Source organism: Zootoca vivipara, chromosome 16 (genome assembly GCF_965207765.1).
Source record: "Zootoca vivipara chromosome 16, rZooViv2.hap1.1, whole genome shotgun sequence".
Classification (NCBI taxonomy): domain Eukaryota; kingdom Metazoa; phylum Chordata; class Lepidosauria; order Squamata; family Lacertidae; genus Zootoca; species Zootoca vivipara.
Window position 1 is genome coordinate 1,772,525 of NC_142599.1, and position 16,493 is coordinate 1,789,017.

A 16,493-nucleotide genomic window follows, 5' to 3' on the forward strand; every position below is an offset into this window, starting at 1 on the left:
AAACTACAAGAAAGAATATTCCACCTAAACATTAGGAAGAACTTCCTGACAGTAAGAGCTGTTCGGCAGTGGAATTTGCTGCCAAGGAGTGTGGTGGAGTCTCCTTCTTTGGAGTTCTTTAAGCAGAGGCTTGACAGCCATCTGTCAGGAATGCTTTGATGGTGTTTCCTGCTTGGCAGGGGGTTGGACTGGATGGCCCTTGTGGTCTCTTCCAACTCTATGATTCTATGATTCTATGAAACCAAAATGCTTGTTTACAAAGCTATAGTACTACAGTACCAAGCTTACTGTATGCTTGTGAAACATGGACCACTTATAAACGCCATCTCCAACTCCTCGAAAGATTCCATCAATGGTGTATCTGGAAAATTTTACACATCACTTGGGAAGACAGGCAAACTACAGTGGTACCTTGGGTTACGAACTTAATTCGTTCTGGAGGTCCGTTAACCCGAAACCGTTTTTAACCTGAGGCGCTCTTTCGCTAATGGGGCCTCCTGCTGCTGCCATGTTGCTGGCCCGTGATTTTCGTTCTCATCTTGGGACAAAGTTTGTAACCCGAGGTAGTTAGTGGAGTTTGTAACCCAAAGTGTTTGTAACCTGAAACTTTGTAACCCGAGGTACCACTGTGATGCCAGTGTACATGAAGAAGCAAAGATCACCAGTGTAGATGCAAAGATTCTTCAACATCAACTTCGTTGGACTGGTCATGTTGTGCGGATGCCTGATGAAAAGGGTAATGCCGGTGGTCAACACAAGATGAATGAATGAATAATTTATTTATTATGGTCAGAGACCAGCTTTTAGAACACAAACACAAGATGTTTAAAGATTCTCTCAAAGCAAATCTAAAAAAATATAGTGTAAACACCAACAATTGGAAACACTGGCCTGCGAGCCCTCCAGTTGGAGAACAGCCTTGACCAAAGGTGGGCTTTGAAGACACTCGACCTCAGGACCAAGGGAGAAACGTGCTAAGAGGAAGGCACGCTTGGCAAACCCTCACCGTGATCAACTCCCGCCTGGAATCCAATGTCCCCACTGTGGAAGGACGTGTGGATCCAGAATTGGCCTCCTCAGTCACTTACCAACTCATTGTTAAAACCGTGTTTATGGAAGACAATCTTAGAAGAGGAGGAGGAGGAGGAGCATCTCCTTCCTCCAGCGCCTGAGAGTCTCCGGGACGCCGCTGCTCTCGGCCTGCCCGTCCCCTTCCTTCCGCCCCTTCCCGTCGGTCTCCGGCTCCACATGACTGGGGCTGGGCTGGCGGCAGGCGGAGCCGAGCAGGCGGCGGGCGAGGAGCGGTCATGGCGGCGCACCTGAACTCGGGCCGGGTCAACCTGATGGCGCTGAGGGAGGCCGGCCGCAAGGAGCTGCGCGAGTTCCTCGACAAGTGCGCCGGATCCAAGGTCGGCCCGGGATCGCAGGGAGGGGGGGAGGGGAGGCCGCGCGCAGCCGGCGCCTTTCCCGCCTCTCCTTTTCCTGCGTCCCTCTCCCCTCAGGCCCGCCCTGCCTGCTCCTCCGCAGCGCGTCCCCTCCCTAGAGACCCCCGTGAAGAGGGAGGGCCGGGCGGGGGCTCCCCGAGGCCAGGGGGGGGGGTTTCTGTCCCTCGCGCCCCTCCCCCTCTGCCACTGGGGCGGCGGCGCAGTGCGGGAGTCAGGCTGCTGGGAGAAGGGCCTCGGCCAAGCCAAGGAGCTTCACAAAATGCCCATTAGGGAGGGAGGGAGGCAGGTGGAGAAGACCAACGCAGCGCACACTTTGCGAATCGGCAACCCACAAAACCCATTAAAAACACAATTCAGGGAGCAGGACTTCCGTGACTGTCGCGGCGGCGCCCATGGGGGCCACTTTGGGGACCCTCGACGCAAGAAGTGGGTTTCGGGGGGCTACCCCCCCCCCCTGGACGCCTTGCTCCGGGAGCAGCCGGGCCAACTTCTGAGTCTGCGTGTGGCCCAACTTCTCCCGGGACTGGCCTTTGGGCAGACCCTGCGCTGCCCCTTCGAGCCCCCTGGACTGATGCTGGTGGCCTTGGCATCCTTTCTGGTGGGTGTCATGGACCTCCTGAATGAACTGTGGAGCACAGTTTGGGAGCTCCTGTTCTGCAGCTTACTGCCTGAAGCAGGAGCCCAGGTTCAGAGGTTTAGATGAAAGGCAGTCTAGAAATAAAAATAATGAAGTTTCTCTGCATAGAATTGTCAGAGACTTTCCCTCTACCCCACTCACTTCTGTATATTTGATGCGGCTTGAAGTGTCAGCTGATTCTCTGCTTTCCTCTTCATAGGCCATTGTGTGGGATGAGTATCTTACAGGTCCATTTGGGCTGATTGCACAATATTCACTTCTAAAGGTATGACTGGACAAGATTTTTAAAAATATTAAGTCTGATTTTTGCCATAAATAGTGTGTTTTCCTATTGAGAGTTTTATCCAGTATGTGTGAAAAAAATATTTTCGGTGTCCTAGGATAAAGGGTAGTTATTCCACCTAAACACCAAGTTTACAAAACACAAGGATAGATGCTCCCATTAGTGAATTGACCATAAAGCCATTCCTTTCTCATATATATAAACTTCTAAAGACTAAAATAAGATTGCACATTATTATTACTTTTGTCTTCTTCCAGGAACATGAGGTGGAGAAAATGTTCACTCTCAAAGCAGGCCGCCTCCCACCCGCAGATGTCAAGAATATTATTTTCTTTGTCAGACCAAGGCTAGAACTCATGGACATAATTGCTGAAAATGTGCTCAGGTAGAGTAGCTTTTTGCTTTCTGCAGTCTGAGTAGAAACTTCATGGTTCCCATACTTATTTTCCTTGACTGAAAAGTTACACCTTAACTCAGGTGGCATCACTTATGAACTTGGTTCAGAATATTGAAGGCCAACTTCTCATTTTAACTGGTAGTTTCTGTATTTCTTAAGGTATCTCCTTGTCTCCTTTCTAGTGAAGACAGAGTCCGTTGTCCACAGAGGGATTTCCACATCCTGTTTGTGCCACGCCGCAGCTTGCTATGTGAGCAGCGACTGAAGGATCAAGGAGTTCTGGGCTCCTTCATTCACAGAGAGGAGTACAGCCTGGACCTCATTCCATTTGATGGAGACCTGTTATCCATGGAGTCCGAAAGCGCCTTCAAAGTCAGTGTTTGGTTTCTTTGCCTAGGTAGCACAGTGTGGGGTATATTTCTAAACTGGCTCCTGATAGCCCCCAGTTGGCACCCCAATGCTCACTCATAGGAGTCATTTGTTGGCAGTGGCTTTGGCTTCCTGTTGACTTGAGGTCTAGACTGGAACCAGATCTTCTGCATGCCCCACCACCTCAGTGCTATAAGGAATGCAACTATTCTCTGTGTTATACGACAAGGCTTCAACTGCAAGGAAACAGATCTAGGTTCCATATTAAGAGGGTCACTTCCTTCTTCCCATGCATTAAGAACTGTTTCAGTGGCCCTTCTCTTGAGTGTTGGTAACCAGGAAGAGAGCCTTCTTCTGAGTGTTAATTATTGGTTGATCTTCCCAGAGCCACAGGTGAAAATTTCACCTAGGCCTTCAACTGATTTTAGTGCTGCTCTGTTAAGGTGTGTTAAGTGTTTTTTGTCCATACTGTGTTTTTTTATATAAGCTGATCTGGAAAAAATTGATTTTAAAGTGGGGTATGTATATTTTAATATGACAAATACTATGGAAACTCTCTTTGACAGTGACAATTAATTAGCTGGTGGCTGCCTTCTGCTTGGAGGTTTTTAAAAGGAAGCTGGCCAATATATACAGTGAGGGGGGAAAGTATTTGATCCCCTGCTAAATTTGCCTGTTTGCCCTCTGATGAAGAAATGACCAGTCCATAATTTTAATGGTAGGTTTATTGTAGTTGTGAGAGACAGAATAACAACAGGAAGACTTGCAGAAACCCAGAAGACAAAAGTCAGAGATTGATGTGCATTATAATGAGTGGAATAAGTATTTGATCCCCTATCAACCAGCTAGATGTCAGGCTACCTGATATCTTCACTGTATGTAACGAGCTGAGATTAGAAGCACCTGCTGTAAGAGAGAGGTCTTACCTGTAATCTCAGCTCATTACAGTACCTGTAAAAAAGGCACCTGTCGACAGAAGCAATCCAGCAGATTCCAAAGTAAATGACATGAAATTGAGAGAATATATAAATGCTGTTTCAGACAGTAAAATTACAATTTAAACAGGCAGCAACTAAATTACGCACCTTGTCCCTACCTTGTCTCAGGTCTTCCGTGGAGCTAGGAGAGCCAGCAGAATAAATTCAGATTGACACACACACCTATTAGCACAAGGAAGCGCTTTGCCATCTGTGCCAGTTTTCTGATCCTGTTTATTTAAAGTACTGTACAGTGTTTATAGGATGCCTTTTTATTTTCAGTTGCTGTAAGCTGAGGATACCACCTGCATCCTAAGTTTCTTACCATCCTTTCTTTGTCATTTTTTAAAATATAGGAGTGTTACTTAGAAAATGACCAGACCAGCCTCTATCACGCAGCAAAGGGACTCATGACGCTCCAGGCACTTTATGGAACAATCCCACAGATCTTTGGGAAAGGGGAATGTGCAAGGGTAAATATGATCTAGAATGCCTCCCTTGTCTGCCATTTCGCTGCGTGAATGTCTCTTTGTATGGACAACAATCACTTTGGAATTGCTCTACTTTTTTCTTTTCTTAACCCTGCTTATATATAAAGAGGCATGTGGTCTTTAATGTCTAATGAATCCACACACTCTGTGTTATAGTGGATGGGCGTGTGGGTGTATGAGGTGAATATGAGAGACGTGAAGAAGGTAAGGCTGCGGATTTTGGTTATTCTGCCCCTGTCCTTGGAGGTTGAGGAGCAGCAGTCATTTGCACAAAGGGGGTGACAGAACACCAATCTAGAGCTTGACGCACCACCACAGGAAGTGAGAGGTGCATATTCAAAGATGTCTACAATATTTGATGTGTTACTTGCTGCTTGTAGCCTGAGCCATAATCTTCCAACACTTCTTTCTTCAGCACGTGGCAAATATGATGATCAGGATGAAGCGAGAGTTTTCTGGGAGCCAGAATCCAATCTTCCCAGTCTTTGATACCCTCTTGCTGCTTGACCGCAACATAGACTTGATGTCACCTCTGGCCACACAGCTGACTTATGAGGGGCTTATTGATGAGATATACGGAATTCAGAATAGTAAGTTAGCAGCTGTGACCAGGATTTAACAAAATTACTGAGTAATTGGTTATCAGATGGAAAAAGACCCTGTCTTTGACCAGTACATACATCTTTATTCTCTCTTCTCCTTGTAGTGGACAGTTTCTTCCTACAGGTCACATCCTTTCCTTAGTCAGGGAGTAGCTAAGCAGTTCTGTTCAGAGAAGGGACAACAATCCCTAGTAACAGGTTTTTTTCTCAGCTCTCTCATTATATGCCAATTGGTCTTTTGTTGTCATTGTCCCCTTTCTTTTCCCCCAGCCAAGGCTACTCCTCTTCCTTGTAGGTCTTCTGCTTTTCTTCCTTCCTCCCTTCCTTCCTCAGAGGATTTTTCAGGGTCTCCCACTCTCGTGCCCTTAAGCAGCATTTTAGAGACACCGGGGATGACACAATGACCCCAGTTCTCATCTTGTCTAATGCAGGGGTGCGGAACCTTTTGGCTCTCCAGCTGTTGTTGGACTGCCCCAGCCAGGATGGTCCAAAAGCACCTGGAGGGCCACAGGGCCCCCATCCCACCAAGTTTTCTAACAGCAGTTTAGTAACTCATTTATTTCACCTGACTTAATGGGGAAATAGGGACCCAGGTGGCTCTGTGGGTTAAAGCACTGAGCCTAGGGCTTGCTGATCAGAAGGTCGGCGGTTCGAATCCCTGTGACGGGGTGAGCTCCCGTTGCTCGGTCCCAGCTCCTGCCAACCTAGCAGTTCGAAAGCACATCAAAGTGCAAGTAGATAAATAGGAACCGCTACAGCGGGAAGGTAAACGGCATTTCCGTGTGCTGCTCTGGTTTGCCAGAAGTGCCTTTGTCATGCTGGCCACATGACCTGGAAGCTGTACGCTGGCTCCCTCGGCCAATAATGCGAGATGAGCGCGCAACCCCAGAGTCGGTCACGACTGGACCTAATGGTCAGGGGTCCCTTTACCTTTACCTTTAATGGGGAAATATTTTGCTCTTTTGTCCAGTGGGATTATCTGGTATGGAAAGTGTTCCACAAGTGGGCAGCAGAAGAAAAGAGGGGAAATAAGATGCTTCTCCTGGATCAGTTTTGGTTGGAAGAAATTAAAACTGGTGCCCCTCAAGAGCCAGCTTAGCACTTGCCAAGTGACAGCTCAGTTTCCTTATTTTTCCAGTGTTTATTCCTCTGTGTGTTGGAAAGCCAAGTCAGCTCTGTTTTCTTTGGCTTGTATTTTGGCAGCTTACGTGAAACTCCCTCCAGAAAAATTTGCCCCCAAGAAGCAGGGGGAGGGTGGCAAGGATCTCCCCACAGAGCCCAAGAAGCTGCAGCTGAATTCTGCTGAGGAGCTTTATGCAGAGATCCGGGACAAGAATTTCAATGCTGTGGGCTCTGTGCTGAGCAAGAGAGCCAAAATAATTTCAGCTGCATTTGAGGTAAGGGACCTGTGTCATCTTATCCCCACAGATGAGTCCAGATTCAACTGGCTTGTCCATTCAGCCTCAGAAGTGTTCCATACACACCTTGCAGTTGCAGGATGCTGGTCGAATCAGAAGTCAGATCTGCACTTTTGCTTCAGCACTAGTCTTGATCAAGGCTGTGTGTTCTGTAAAAACAATGAAAAATTGTGCCCGTGCAATCCAAACCCCACACCAAGAAGAAGAAGAACCTGAATCAGCAACATAATGTGTTATGCATATTAGTGTATAGATCTACACAATCTATACTTCCACATTTTGTACCCTTCCAATTTTACATCTTATGAAGAGAGACAATAAGTTATGGAAGACACTGAAGCCCTCCCCTTTAGCTTCTGAGAATTCAGAAAGCACACTTTTGAACATGTCATTACAGTCATAAGACTTGGAAACTTGCTTGAATTTTAATGAAAGCTGAGATTCTTGGGGAACTGAATCCTACCCCCAATTCCATACTACCAAGGCATACATGTGGACTTGCCTATGGCATGTTGGAATCAGATGTATCTTCCTGATGTCACATATCTTATGGGATGGTGTAGCCATGTAATAATGTGGCTTTGTTATAGCTGTCAAGTTCTCCCTTTTTTAAAGGGAAATTTCCTTATGCTGAATAGGCTTCCTCATGAGAAAAGGGAAAACTTGACAGCTATGGGCTTTGTCCTTGCAGTCACAAATGTGTGTGCTTCTATGTTGTGCAGTTTCAGGAAATTCCATCATGCCTGGCCTAGTATGATGGTACATAAAAGCATAGATGACTGAGTGCTGAGCTGTGTAATCTGATCACATTTTCTGCATTTCTTTCTGCTCCTTTAGAAGGCCAGACCAGCTGCACTTGCCTAATGAAAGAGGAACCATTTAAAATTGAGTACTATAATTGGCACTTTTATGTTGGAAGGAACAAGAGAGAGTGCAAGGTTGTCAGATATAATAGGTGATAATGAAACAGCAGCTTGTGGGTAGCAAAAGGCTTATTAATGGTATTCTTGATTATTATCTTCCTGCCTGGGCTTGCCATTCATAAGGTTTACACTTCAACCAATTCCACTTTTCAATAAATGTGTTCGGATGTGTGGTTATGTGTAGTTCTTTCTTGTTGGTCTGATAGAAACTCGAAGTGGAATACATACATCTGGATTGTCCTTATTAGTAGGTCATTAGACACCTCTGGCAATCTAGTCCTTAGAGTTAAGCTCTGTGCTTTTCATCATTACTGAGATAACAAGATTTATGTCTCTTCAGGAAACATTATTATGGACTGTCAGATAATTTCTCACTTCATTATGTTGGACCAATTTCTTTTTTTTGGATCATTTATTACCTGCTTTTCAATCAAGGTTCTCAAAATCAAAGAGCAAAATTTGGAAACAAATGAAACATAAAATCAATAAAATGCAAACATCCAAACAAAGGGACAATTTGTAACCATGAGAGTGAATGGCGGTTATTACAGAAGCACGTGTATTCTAGTAATTTGGTGGGCTCGCGTCTTGGATTTAAGTAGAGGTTTTCTTTCCACTCTGTCATAAGAGCTCAGTGTGAATTACAATGTCCCCTGCTTGTTTCATATTTGAAGTTCATTAGGTTAGAGAAGAGTTTTACTCTGCTGGGGCCGGTATCCAGCCTGGTCACACTCACCCCAGACAGCTCCTGATTCAGCACAGTTTCCACTGCCCCACAGGCTTTTTTGATGTTAGAAAATGAAGAATGCTTTTATGATGTGTAAAACTGGAACATGCATGAAAAGATGCCAGTTAGTTAGAAATGGTTAGATAGGAAATTGTTCATGCTGCCAGAGTTTGCCATTCATTTAGCAGTTTTACATCGCAAAACTGATTATGCAACAAAGAAAGATTATTAGATGGGGAACTGGATATTCTGTCATCAGCAGTGTAACTATTTTTTTCCTTAACTGAAAATAGTGAACATAGTAAAGGTAACACATAAGATTTCCATGTGCTCTTGGGGATTGACTCTAAACTGTTAACTGCTGGGTCTATTTTCCTAGGAAAGACATCATGCTAAAACTGTTGGAGAGATCAAACAGTTTGTCTCACAGCTGCCGCATATGCAAGCAGCAAGAAGCTCTTTAGCTAACCACACTTCCATTGCGGAGCTCATCAAAGATATCACTAGTGAGTTTTTATTTATTTATTTATTCATTTATTTACTTACTGCCTTTCCCCCAGATGGGACTCAATGTAGCTTTGAATAAGCTGCCAGTGGCCAGATATCAGCACTGTTGCTGACTGAAAACTATTTTCAAATAGTTGAAAATTTTCACTTTCAAATGCAGCGTGTTCATTTACTGTTTATTATTATTTATTTAAGCATCCGAAGACTTCTTTGATAACTTAACAGTGGAACAAGAGTTTATGTCAGGAATAGACACTGATAAGGTAGGTGAAAATGCTCTAAAAATAGTCCCCCCCCCATTGTTATCTAGTATCTCTTGGAATAATGGTGGGTGTCATTTTTGCTAAATGGAACCTGTTTCTGTTTCACTGAATCTTCTGGAAGCTAAACTTCCTTGGTCCAACATCCTCAACACCTTCTGCCCCAGACTGCAACCACTCTTGGTGATGATCGTTTGGCAACCACTCTTATTGATGAAGAAAAACTGCTTGCAAAAAATTACATCCTGTATTGTGCCTGGTTTCACTTTGATGCAAATTGTTCTTGACATTGTGATGGAGGAGGTTCCATGTCCACTTTTACATCCCTCCGAATACATTTAGTTTATCTACCATTTCAGAAGTTGATGTAGTTTTGTTGGTTTGATATTTCTGTTCAGGTCAACAACTACATTGAAGACTGTATTGCCCAAAAGCATCCCCTGATCAAGATCTTGAGACTTGTTTGTCTGCAGTCAGTGTGCAACAGCGGACTGAAACAGAAGGTCCTGGATCATTATAAGAGAGAGATTCTCCAGGTTAGCCAAATCAAATATAGATCACACTTGGGAGAACCTTATGCACAATCGTTTAGTGGGGAAACTCAAGTCATTGGGCCAGCTGCTGGCTCATCTCAGTAATTAAAACCTAATGTCAAGGTTGATGTATTTATATTCTAATGATAGGGTATATTTTCTATTTGCATAGTATTTTTTTAAGTATAACAATTAAAAAGAGAAACAAACATGGTTAATAGTTTATTGGGATTGTGCAGTCTGCTAGTTCATGCTGCCCTTTTCCTCCCCTGGAGCAAGCAAGTGAGAGCAACAAGACAGGCAACCTTGACTTATCAATATATGAACCACGGTTGCGGTTTGTTTCTCTTGTATAAACCATGATTGCAAAAGCAGGAACAGTGGCTTCATGTTCATGGTTTATTCGGGAGAAACAAACCACAATTCTAGGTTCAGACACAATGATAACTTAAGGCTTCATGGCTTGTTGCTCACACCGAGGGAGGAGCAAAGCAAGAGCTTTTGGGGACTGTGTACACTGCTCGATCCTGACATTGCCATTGACCCATGACTTATTGTTACATGTGGATGAGGGCATTGCATTTTTAAATTGAATGTTACCTCTGCAGGATTGGGTGGCACATAATAATAATAATAATAATAATAATAATAATAATAATAATAATAATAATAATAATTTATTATTTATACCCCGCCCATCTGGCTGGGTTCCCCCAGCCACTCTGGGCGGCTTCCAACAAAACATTAAAATACAGAGATCCATCAAACATTAAAAGCTTCCCTAAACAGGGCTGCCTTAAGATGCCTTCTAAAAGTCTGGTAATTGTTGTTCTCTTTGACCTTTGGTGCGAGGGCATTCCACAGGGTGGGTGCCACTACCGAGAAGACCCTCTGCCTGGTTCCCTGTAACTTAGCTTCTCGTAGCGAGGGAACCGCCAGAAGGCCCTCAGCACTGGACCTCAGTGTCCGGGCAGAACGATGGGGGAGGAGACGCTCCTTCAGGTATACTGGACCAAGGCCGTTTAGGGCTTTAAAGGTCAGCACCAACACTTTGAATTGTGCTTGGAAACGTACTGGGAGCCAATGTAGGTCTTTCAGGACCGGTGTTATGTGGTCTCGGCGGCCGCTCCCAGTCACCAGTCTAGCTGCCGCATTCTGGGTTAGCTGTAGTTTCCGGGTCACCTTCAAAGGTATGTGTGCACTGTGTCATGTGATTGATTATGCGGGACGGGGCTTACCCGGGCCCCCACAATATTTTATTCAAGTTGGTACCCCTGACAACACATGTTCTTGTTACAGACTTATGGATATGAACACATACTGACTTTAAATAATCTAGAAAAGGCTGGACTCTTGAAGACCCAGCTAACCAGTAGAAACAATTACCCAACAATTCGGAAAACTCTGCGTCTATGGATGGATGATGTCAATGAACAGGTAAGTTAAGCGCTTCATCACACAGTTATGGCATTGCTAAAAATTGTATGAAATGCACTATGGTAAGAAGCTGCTCTTCATTCCATCCTTCCTGCAGAATCCCAACGACATCTCTTATGTATACAGTGGCTATGCTCCTCTAAGTGTGCGCCTGGCACAGTTGCTTGCCCGTCCAGGGTGGCGAAGCATAGAAGAAGTGTTAAAGATGCTTCCAGGACCACACTTCGAAGAGAGGCAGCAACTGCCAACAGGGCTTCAAAAAAAACGTAGGTATCTTTGGACGCACAATCTGTGTTGTAAAATTGTGCTTAAAGGACTGCTAATGACAACTGCAGCTTCACCCACAATACAGTGGCTTCTTGTTAACACTGGAGCTCCAATGCAAACAAAGGCTTCCTTATTCCTAGAGGGTGCAAGTTTGTATGGACTTTCTTTTTAAATGGCCATGCAATTTCAACCACTCTTCTTGCATGTTGCAGCTCATATCAGATGCATGGGTTCAGCCTCCCACAACTCCCACGGATTTCAATGGGTTGGGCCCTGTATCTGAGTGATAGATGTTGCATATTTATTCGCTGTTGCTTCATTCTGCCTAGGTTAGCTTCCCTCTTCCAAACTGCAGCATAGCAACCTTCTTGTCAAATAACCAATCTAAAACCGAGATTGGGGAAGTGGGGGTTGGGTAGGTGTGGTGTTGTGTTGTGTTGCACAAAAAATAAATTCAGAGTCAGCTTTCCACTCTCTACCTTGTAAACAATGCAGGTCAGCATGGAGAAAACAGAGTCACTCTGGTATTTTTCCTGGGTGGAGTGACGTATGCTGAGATTGCAGCCCTCCGCTTTCTGTCTCAAATGGAAGATGGCGGCACAGAATATGTCATTGCAACAACTAAACTCATCAATGGAACAAGCTGGATCAAATCTCTAATGGAGAAGCTGGAGCCTCCGCCCTTTTAGAACGAGAATCTGCGCAGCGATCAAGAGACACCATAACTTGATTGGTGTCACGATAAGAAGCAGAGAAGACGTATTCTGGCAGTGCGAGTGGGGCTGCTGGATACAGGGCAGAAAGCATGGTGTTCTCCTTGCATTGACTCTGTCCATAACTTTGCAAGAGGCTGGTGCCTTTCGGAAAGAGGAAATGATAAAAGAAATGAAATGCCTTGAAGATAGTTCCTTACATTGCTTCCTGAAATATAAGCTTGGGAGGAAACTTAAATAATGTGGCCTGTGCTTTGACTGGCCCTGCAGTGCACCCGCTATCATGATTCCCAGGTTATCTATCTGTTTATTGCAGTTTCTAAGCATCTCTTTGGGAATTAACATATTCCACAATTCCATACCTCTCTCAGGAAGATTTCCCTGATACTTCACTTCAACCCCCCTCCATCCTTTGTACTGTCACTTTATTTTTTGAGTTCTGCCTCTTAATGCCATTCTTAAACTTTCTCTGCAAGCGATGTTGTATAACGTTTGCAGACCTGTACATGGCTATGTCTCCTCTTAGGCCACCATTTTGCAAGTCCTATTGAAAGCAGGTTCTAAAACCCTGAATATGTTTGTAAGTTTACAAATGGCTTCAGTTCTTTGGCCCCAACCATATATGATGCTGTTAGTAACGTCTCCATTCTCTCAACCCGTGCTTTTCTTTCTACACATCCTAAGACTACAGCAACAAAATCTGATTCCCCCTCTCCTATAATTTTCTCTGCAGAAGCGAGGGAGCTCTCATTTTTTCTTGTGTGCTGTAAATGTATCTAAATCACTCATTTCATGTCAGCTTTTCCTTAAAAACTTACTTAAAAGCTTTACATTAAGTATGTTTGTAAACTGTACAGTGCATGTAATGGGTGGGGATTACAAAAAAGATCCTGGATCCTTTTGGTGTGCCTCCAATTTTTTCTGTTTTTCTCTGAAGACAGCAGTGGTCAGATTAAAGCTGATACCTTTTTGAGGGTTGCTGGAGTTCTACATGTGTAAATTCAAGGAGACAAATGTTGATTATAAAGATGCAGTTCCAATGGTTTTCCATTGTGTATATATGTTGTATTAGACATACAAATATTAAATTATCTTTATTATTCCTTTGAAATAAGTTCTCAAGACAAAGTCATCTCAGATATTTAAATTTCAGGGCACTGCTGTTGCAGAGTGTTGTGGTCAGACTTGTTTAATCTTGGTAAAGATCGACAGATGGTGGAACATGTAGGAACTTTTGCACCTCTTGGGTTGTGGAGGGAGAATGATGGGATGAATCATGACTTTTGTCTCTGACAATTAAGGGATAGTGGGGAAATTAGATTCAGTTTGTATTTAAAGGCAAATCAACGTAATTCACACCTACTGAAACACAACCAACCTTTGAAATTTGCACTTTTCCAGCCCAAGTAATGTGCACACAAAAAATGTACTGGTGGAAAATGTGTATCAAATGCATACGGTATATTAGTTAAAATAACATACAAAAACCACATTAAATTAGGGGACACTGCTTTGCAAAAATGTGTATATTACTTAAAATTACATACAAAAAAATTATATTAAGAAGAATTTGCACTAAATGCTGATGAAATGTCATAAACACTTTTTTAAAAATCCTCAAACTGATTATGAAATGTAGAAAACTGAAGATGGGGAAAATGACAACTGAGAAAAGCCACAATTGATGGATTTGCCTTTCTCCTGACAGTTCACCTGAACATCCATGCTGCTGCCTTGTGCTTTTCTCAGTCATTGCTCCTGGAGACCTGCTTGCTCTTAACTTTTAAGTTGTGTTGCATGTCTAGTTCTAACACATTCTCTAGGGTATTCCAAGGGGAGGAAGCATTCTCACAAAGCAAATCCAGTGTGGTAGCACTGTTCCATCAACTCAATTTTTGTATGGGTTTAAAAGTTGCTTAAAAATAATTTTTTGTGCTCTGAAACTAAATTAATTTGGTTTCTTTTGCCTTCCCTGGAGTCAGGATTTCTCAATAAAGAATGTGGAACTATAAAGATAAACAAGAAAAGTAGCTACTAGAATTTATAATTCAAGCAAAACATGCAAGTGCCAAATTCGCAAGGAAAATACTTCTTGCTGCAATTGTTAATGTGTACTATCGTATTTTTTCGCTCCATAAGACGCACCTGACCAAAAGATAAACCTAATTTTTTAGAGGAGGAAAGGGAGAAAGCCCTGGTTTTTTTGGGGGGGGGGCGCAGCTCACAGGAATGCAGCTTTTTTGCAAAAGGGGAAAGCTCCCATTTTTTTGAGCATCATCTCAAAGTTGTGCAGTTTACCTTGCAAAGGGGGAAAAAATCCTGTTTTTATGGAGTTCAACTCACAGTTCTGCAGCTTCGAAAGGAAAGGAAAGGAAAGGGAGCCATTTCTACAGTTTCCAGAAAGATAATCTAATCAGCCAGTCACATGTTGTTGGGGAAACACAACAATGGAGGCCTGGGCAAGGGGCTAGCTTCTCTTATCTCCCTCCCGATCTCTTGCAATCAGCTGCTGAGCGGCTTCCTTTCAACTCCCTCTCCCCCTCTTGTTAGCCTTTAGCTCTTTCTAATAATAATAATAATAAAAAAGCACGATCTGCCTTTCGCCCCTGGGCAATTTGGCTCCAGGGACCACGCATTCGCTCCATAAGACGCACAGAATTTCATCTTACTTTTTAGGAGCGAAAAATACGGTAATTGTTCTGAATCAGAAGCACAGATAAATGAACCTCTTTCAGAACAAGTACATGATGCTTTCACATTAGGCTTCAGTTATCGGTGTAAAGGCAATTGTGTCCATTGCTTTCTTCAAATTTCCAGGGTCAGTTCATAGATTCATACGTACATGAGGAAGAGCTTGCATGTTTCTGGGAAAAAGCTGGCATTTTTCACCAAATCACTGGGGGAGTAATTGCATCCTAACTGGCTTCCTGAGTAGCTTGATTTGATCTGTTTGTGGGGAAGGCCTTGCTTATCCAAAGGATAATAATTTGATAATGAGGGTGCCTGATTAAATTTAGAGTCCATTTGCTAAGCTATAATGCATCTCAGTGAAACATGTCATTTTAAATAGAGATGCTTTCATCTGAAATAACCAGAAGGAGGCAGGCAGCATTAAGGGTCAAAAATAAATTTTATTTTTAAAGGGTAGGTGAGTGTGGTACTTGTCTGATAAAGGGTGTGTGCAGACACAATTTGAGCAGTAAGCCTGCTGAGAACACTTGTCATGTGGCGTTTAGAGGAAAGATATCTTGGATTGAGCTCAGGAAACCAGACTTGTGTTTACAGCAGAAGTCGCCTTTAAATGTTGCTGTAATGTTCTGGAGAAGCTGTGACAATTTTTCTTCTGTGCAAAATGGACTTCTAAGTGTGATGCGTATATAGCAGACTCTGGGTCTGACACTTATAATAATAATTTATTATTTATACTTAATTTATATTATAAATATAATTATTTATATTATTTATACCCCAGCCACTCTGGGCAGCTCCCAACCAAATATTAAAAACACAATACAGCATTAAACATTAAAAACTTCCCTAAACAGGGCTACCTTCAGATGTCTTTTAGAAGTAAGATAGTTGCTTATTGCCTTGACATCTGATTCCACAGGGCGGGTGCCACTACTGAGAAGGCTTTCTGCCTGGTTCCCTGTGACCTCACTTAGCACAGTAAGGGAACCGGCAGAAGGCCCTCAGCGCTGGCCCTCAGTGTCTGGGCCGAATGATGGGGGTGGAAATGCTCCTTCAGGTATACAGGACCAAGGCTGTTTAGGGTTTTAAAAGTCAGCACCAACACTTTGAATTGTGCTTGGAAACTGGGAGCCAATGCAGATCTCTCGAGTCCGGTGTTATATGGTCTCGGCAGACAATCCCAGTCACCAGTCTAGCTGCCACATTCTGGATTAATTGCAGTTTCTGAGTCACCTTCAAAGGTAACCCCACATAGAGCACATTGCAGTAGTCCAAGCGGGGAGATAACTAGAGCATGCACCACTCTGGCGAGACAGTCCGCCAGCAGGTAGGGTCTCAGCCTGCATACCAGATGGAGCTGATAAACAGCTGCCCTGGACACAGAATTGACCTGCGCCTCCATGGACAGCTGTGTGTCCAAAATGACTCCCAGGCTGCGCACCTGGTCCTTCAGAACCAGGGAGTCCTCCACACCTGTTTGCCCCCTGTCCCACCAAAACAGTATTTCTGTCTTGTCAGGATTCAACCTCAATCAATTAACTGCCATCCATCCTCCAACCACCTCCAGACACTCACACAGGACCTTCACTGGTTCTGATCTGAGAGAGGTAGAGCTGGGTATCATCCACATACTGATGAACACCCAGCCCAAACCCCCTAATGATCTCTCTCAGTGGCTTCATATAGATGTTAAAAAGTATGGAGGAGAGGACAGAACCCTGAGGCACCCCACAAGTGAGAGCCCAGGGGGTCTGAACACTCATCCCCCACCACCACTTTCTGAACACTGCCCAGGAGGAAGGAGCGGAACCACTGT

The 16,493-nt window shown here is 43.8% G+C and overlaps 1 protein-coding gene across 1 annotated transcript; it reads left to right on the forward strand.

Moving 5' to 3' along the window:
• The first annotated feature begins 1,271 nt into the window (after positions 1-1,271).
• On the forward strand, positions 1,272-13,097 carry VPS33A (VPS33A core subunit of CORVET and HOPS complexes). Its single transcript, XM_035098980.3, has 13 exons — positions 1,272-1,409; positions 2,282-2,347; positions 2,623-2,750; positions 2,945-3,134; positions 4,465-4,581; positions 5,015-5,189; positions 6,405-6,598; positions 8,649-8,775; positions 8,972-9,039; positions 9,435-9,572; positions 10,869-11,006; positions 11,104-11,272; positions 11,769-13,097. The coding sequence occupies exons 1-13, from the start codon at positions 1,308-1,310 to the stop codon at positions 11,960-11,962; spliced, it is 1,806 nt and encodes a 601-aa protein (XP_034954871.1). The 5' UTR covers positions 1,272-1,307; the 3' UTR covers positions 11,963-13,097.
• The last annotated feature ends 3,396 nt before the right edge of the window (positions 13,098-16,493 follow it).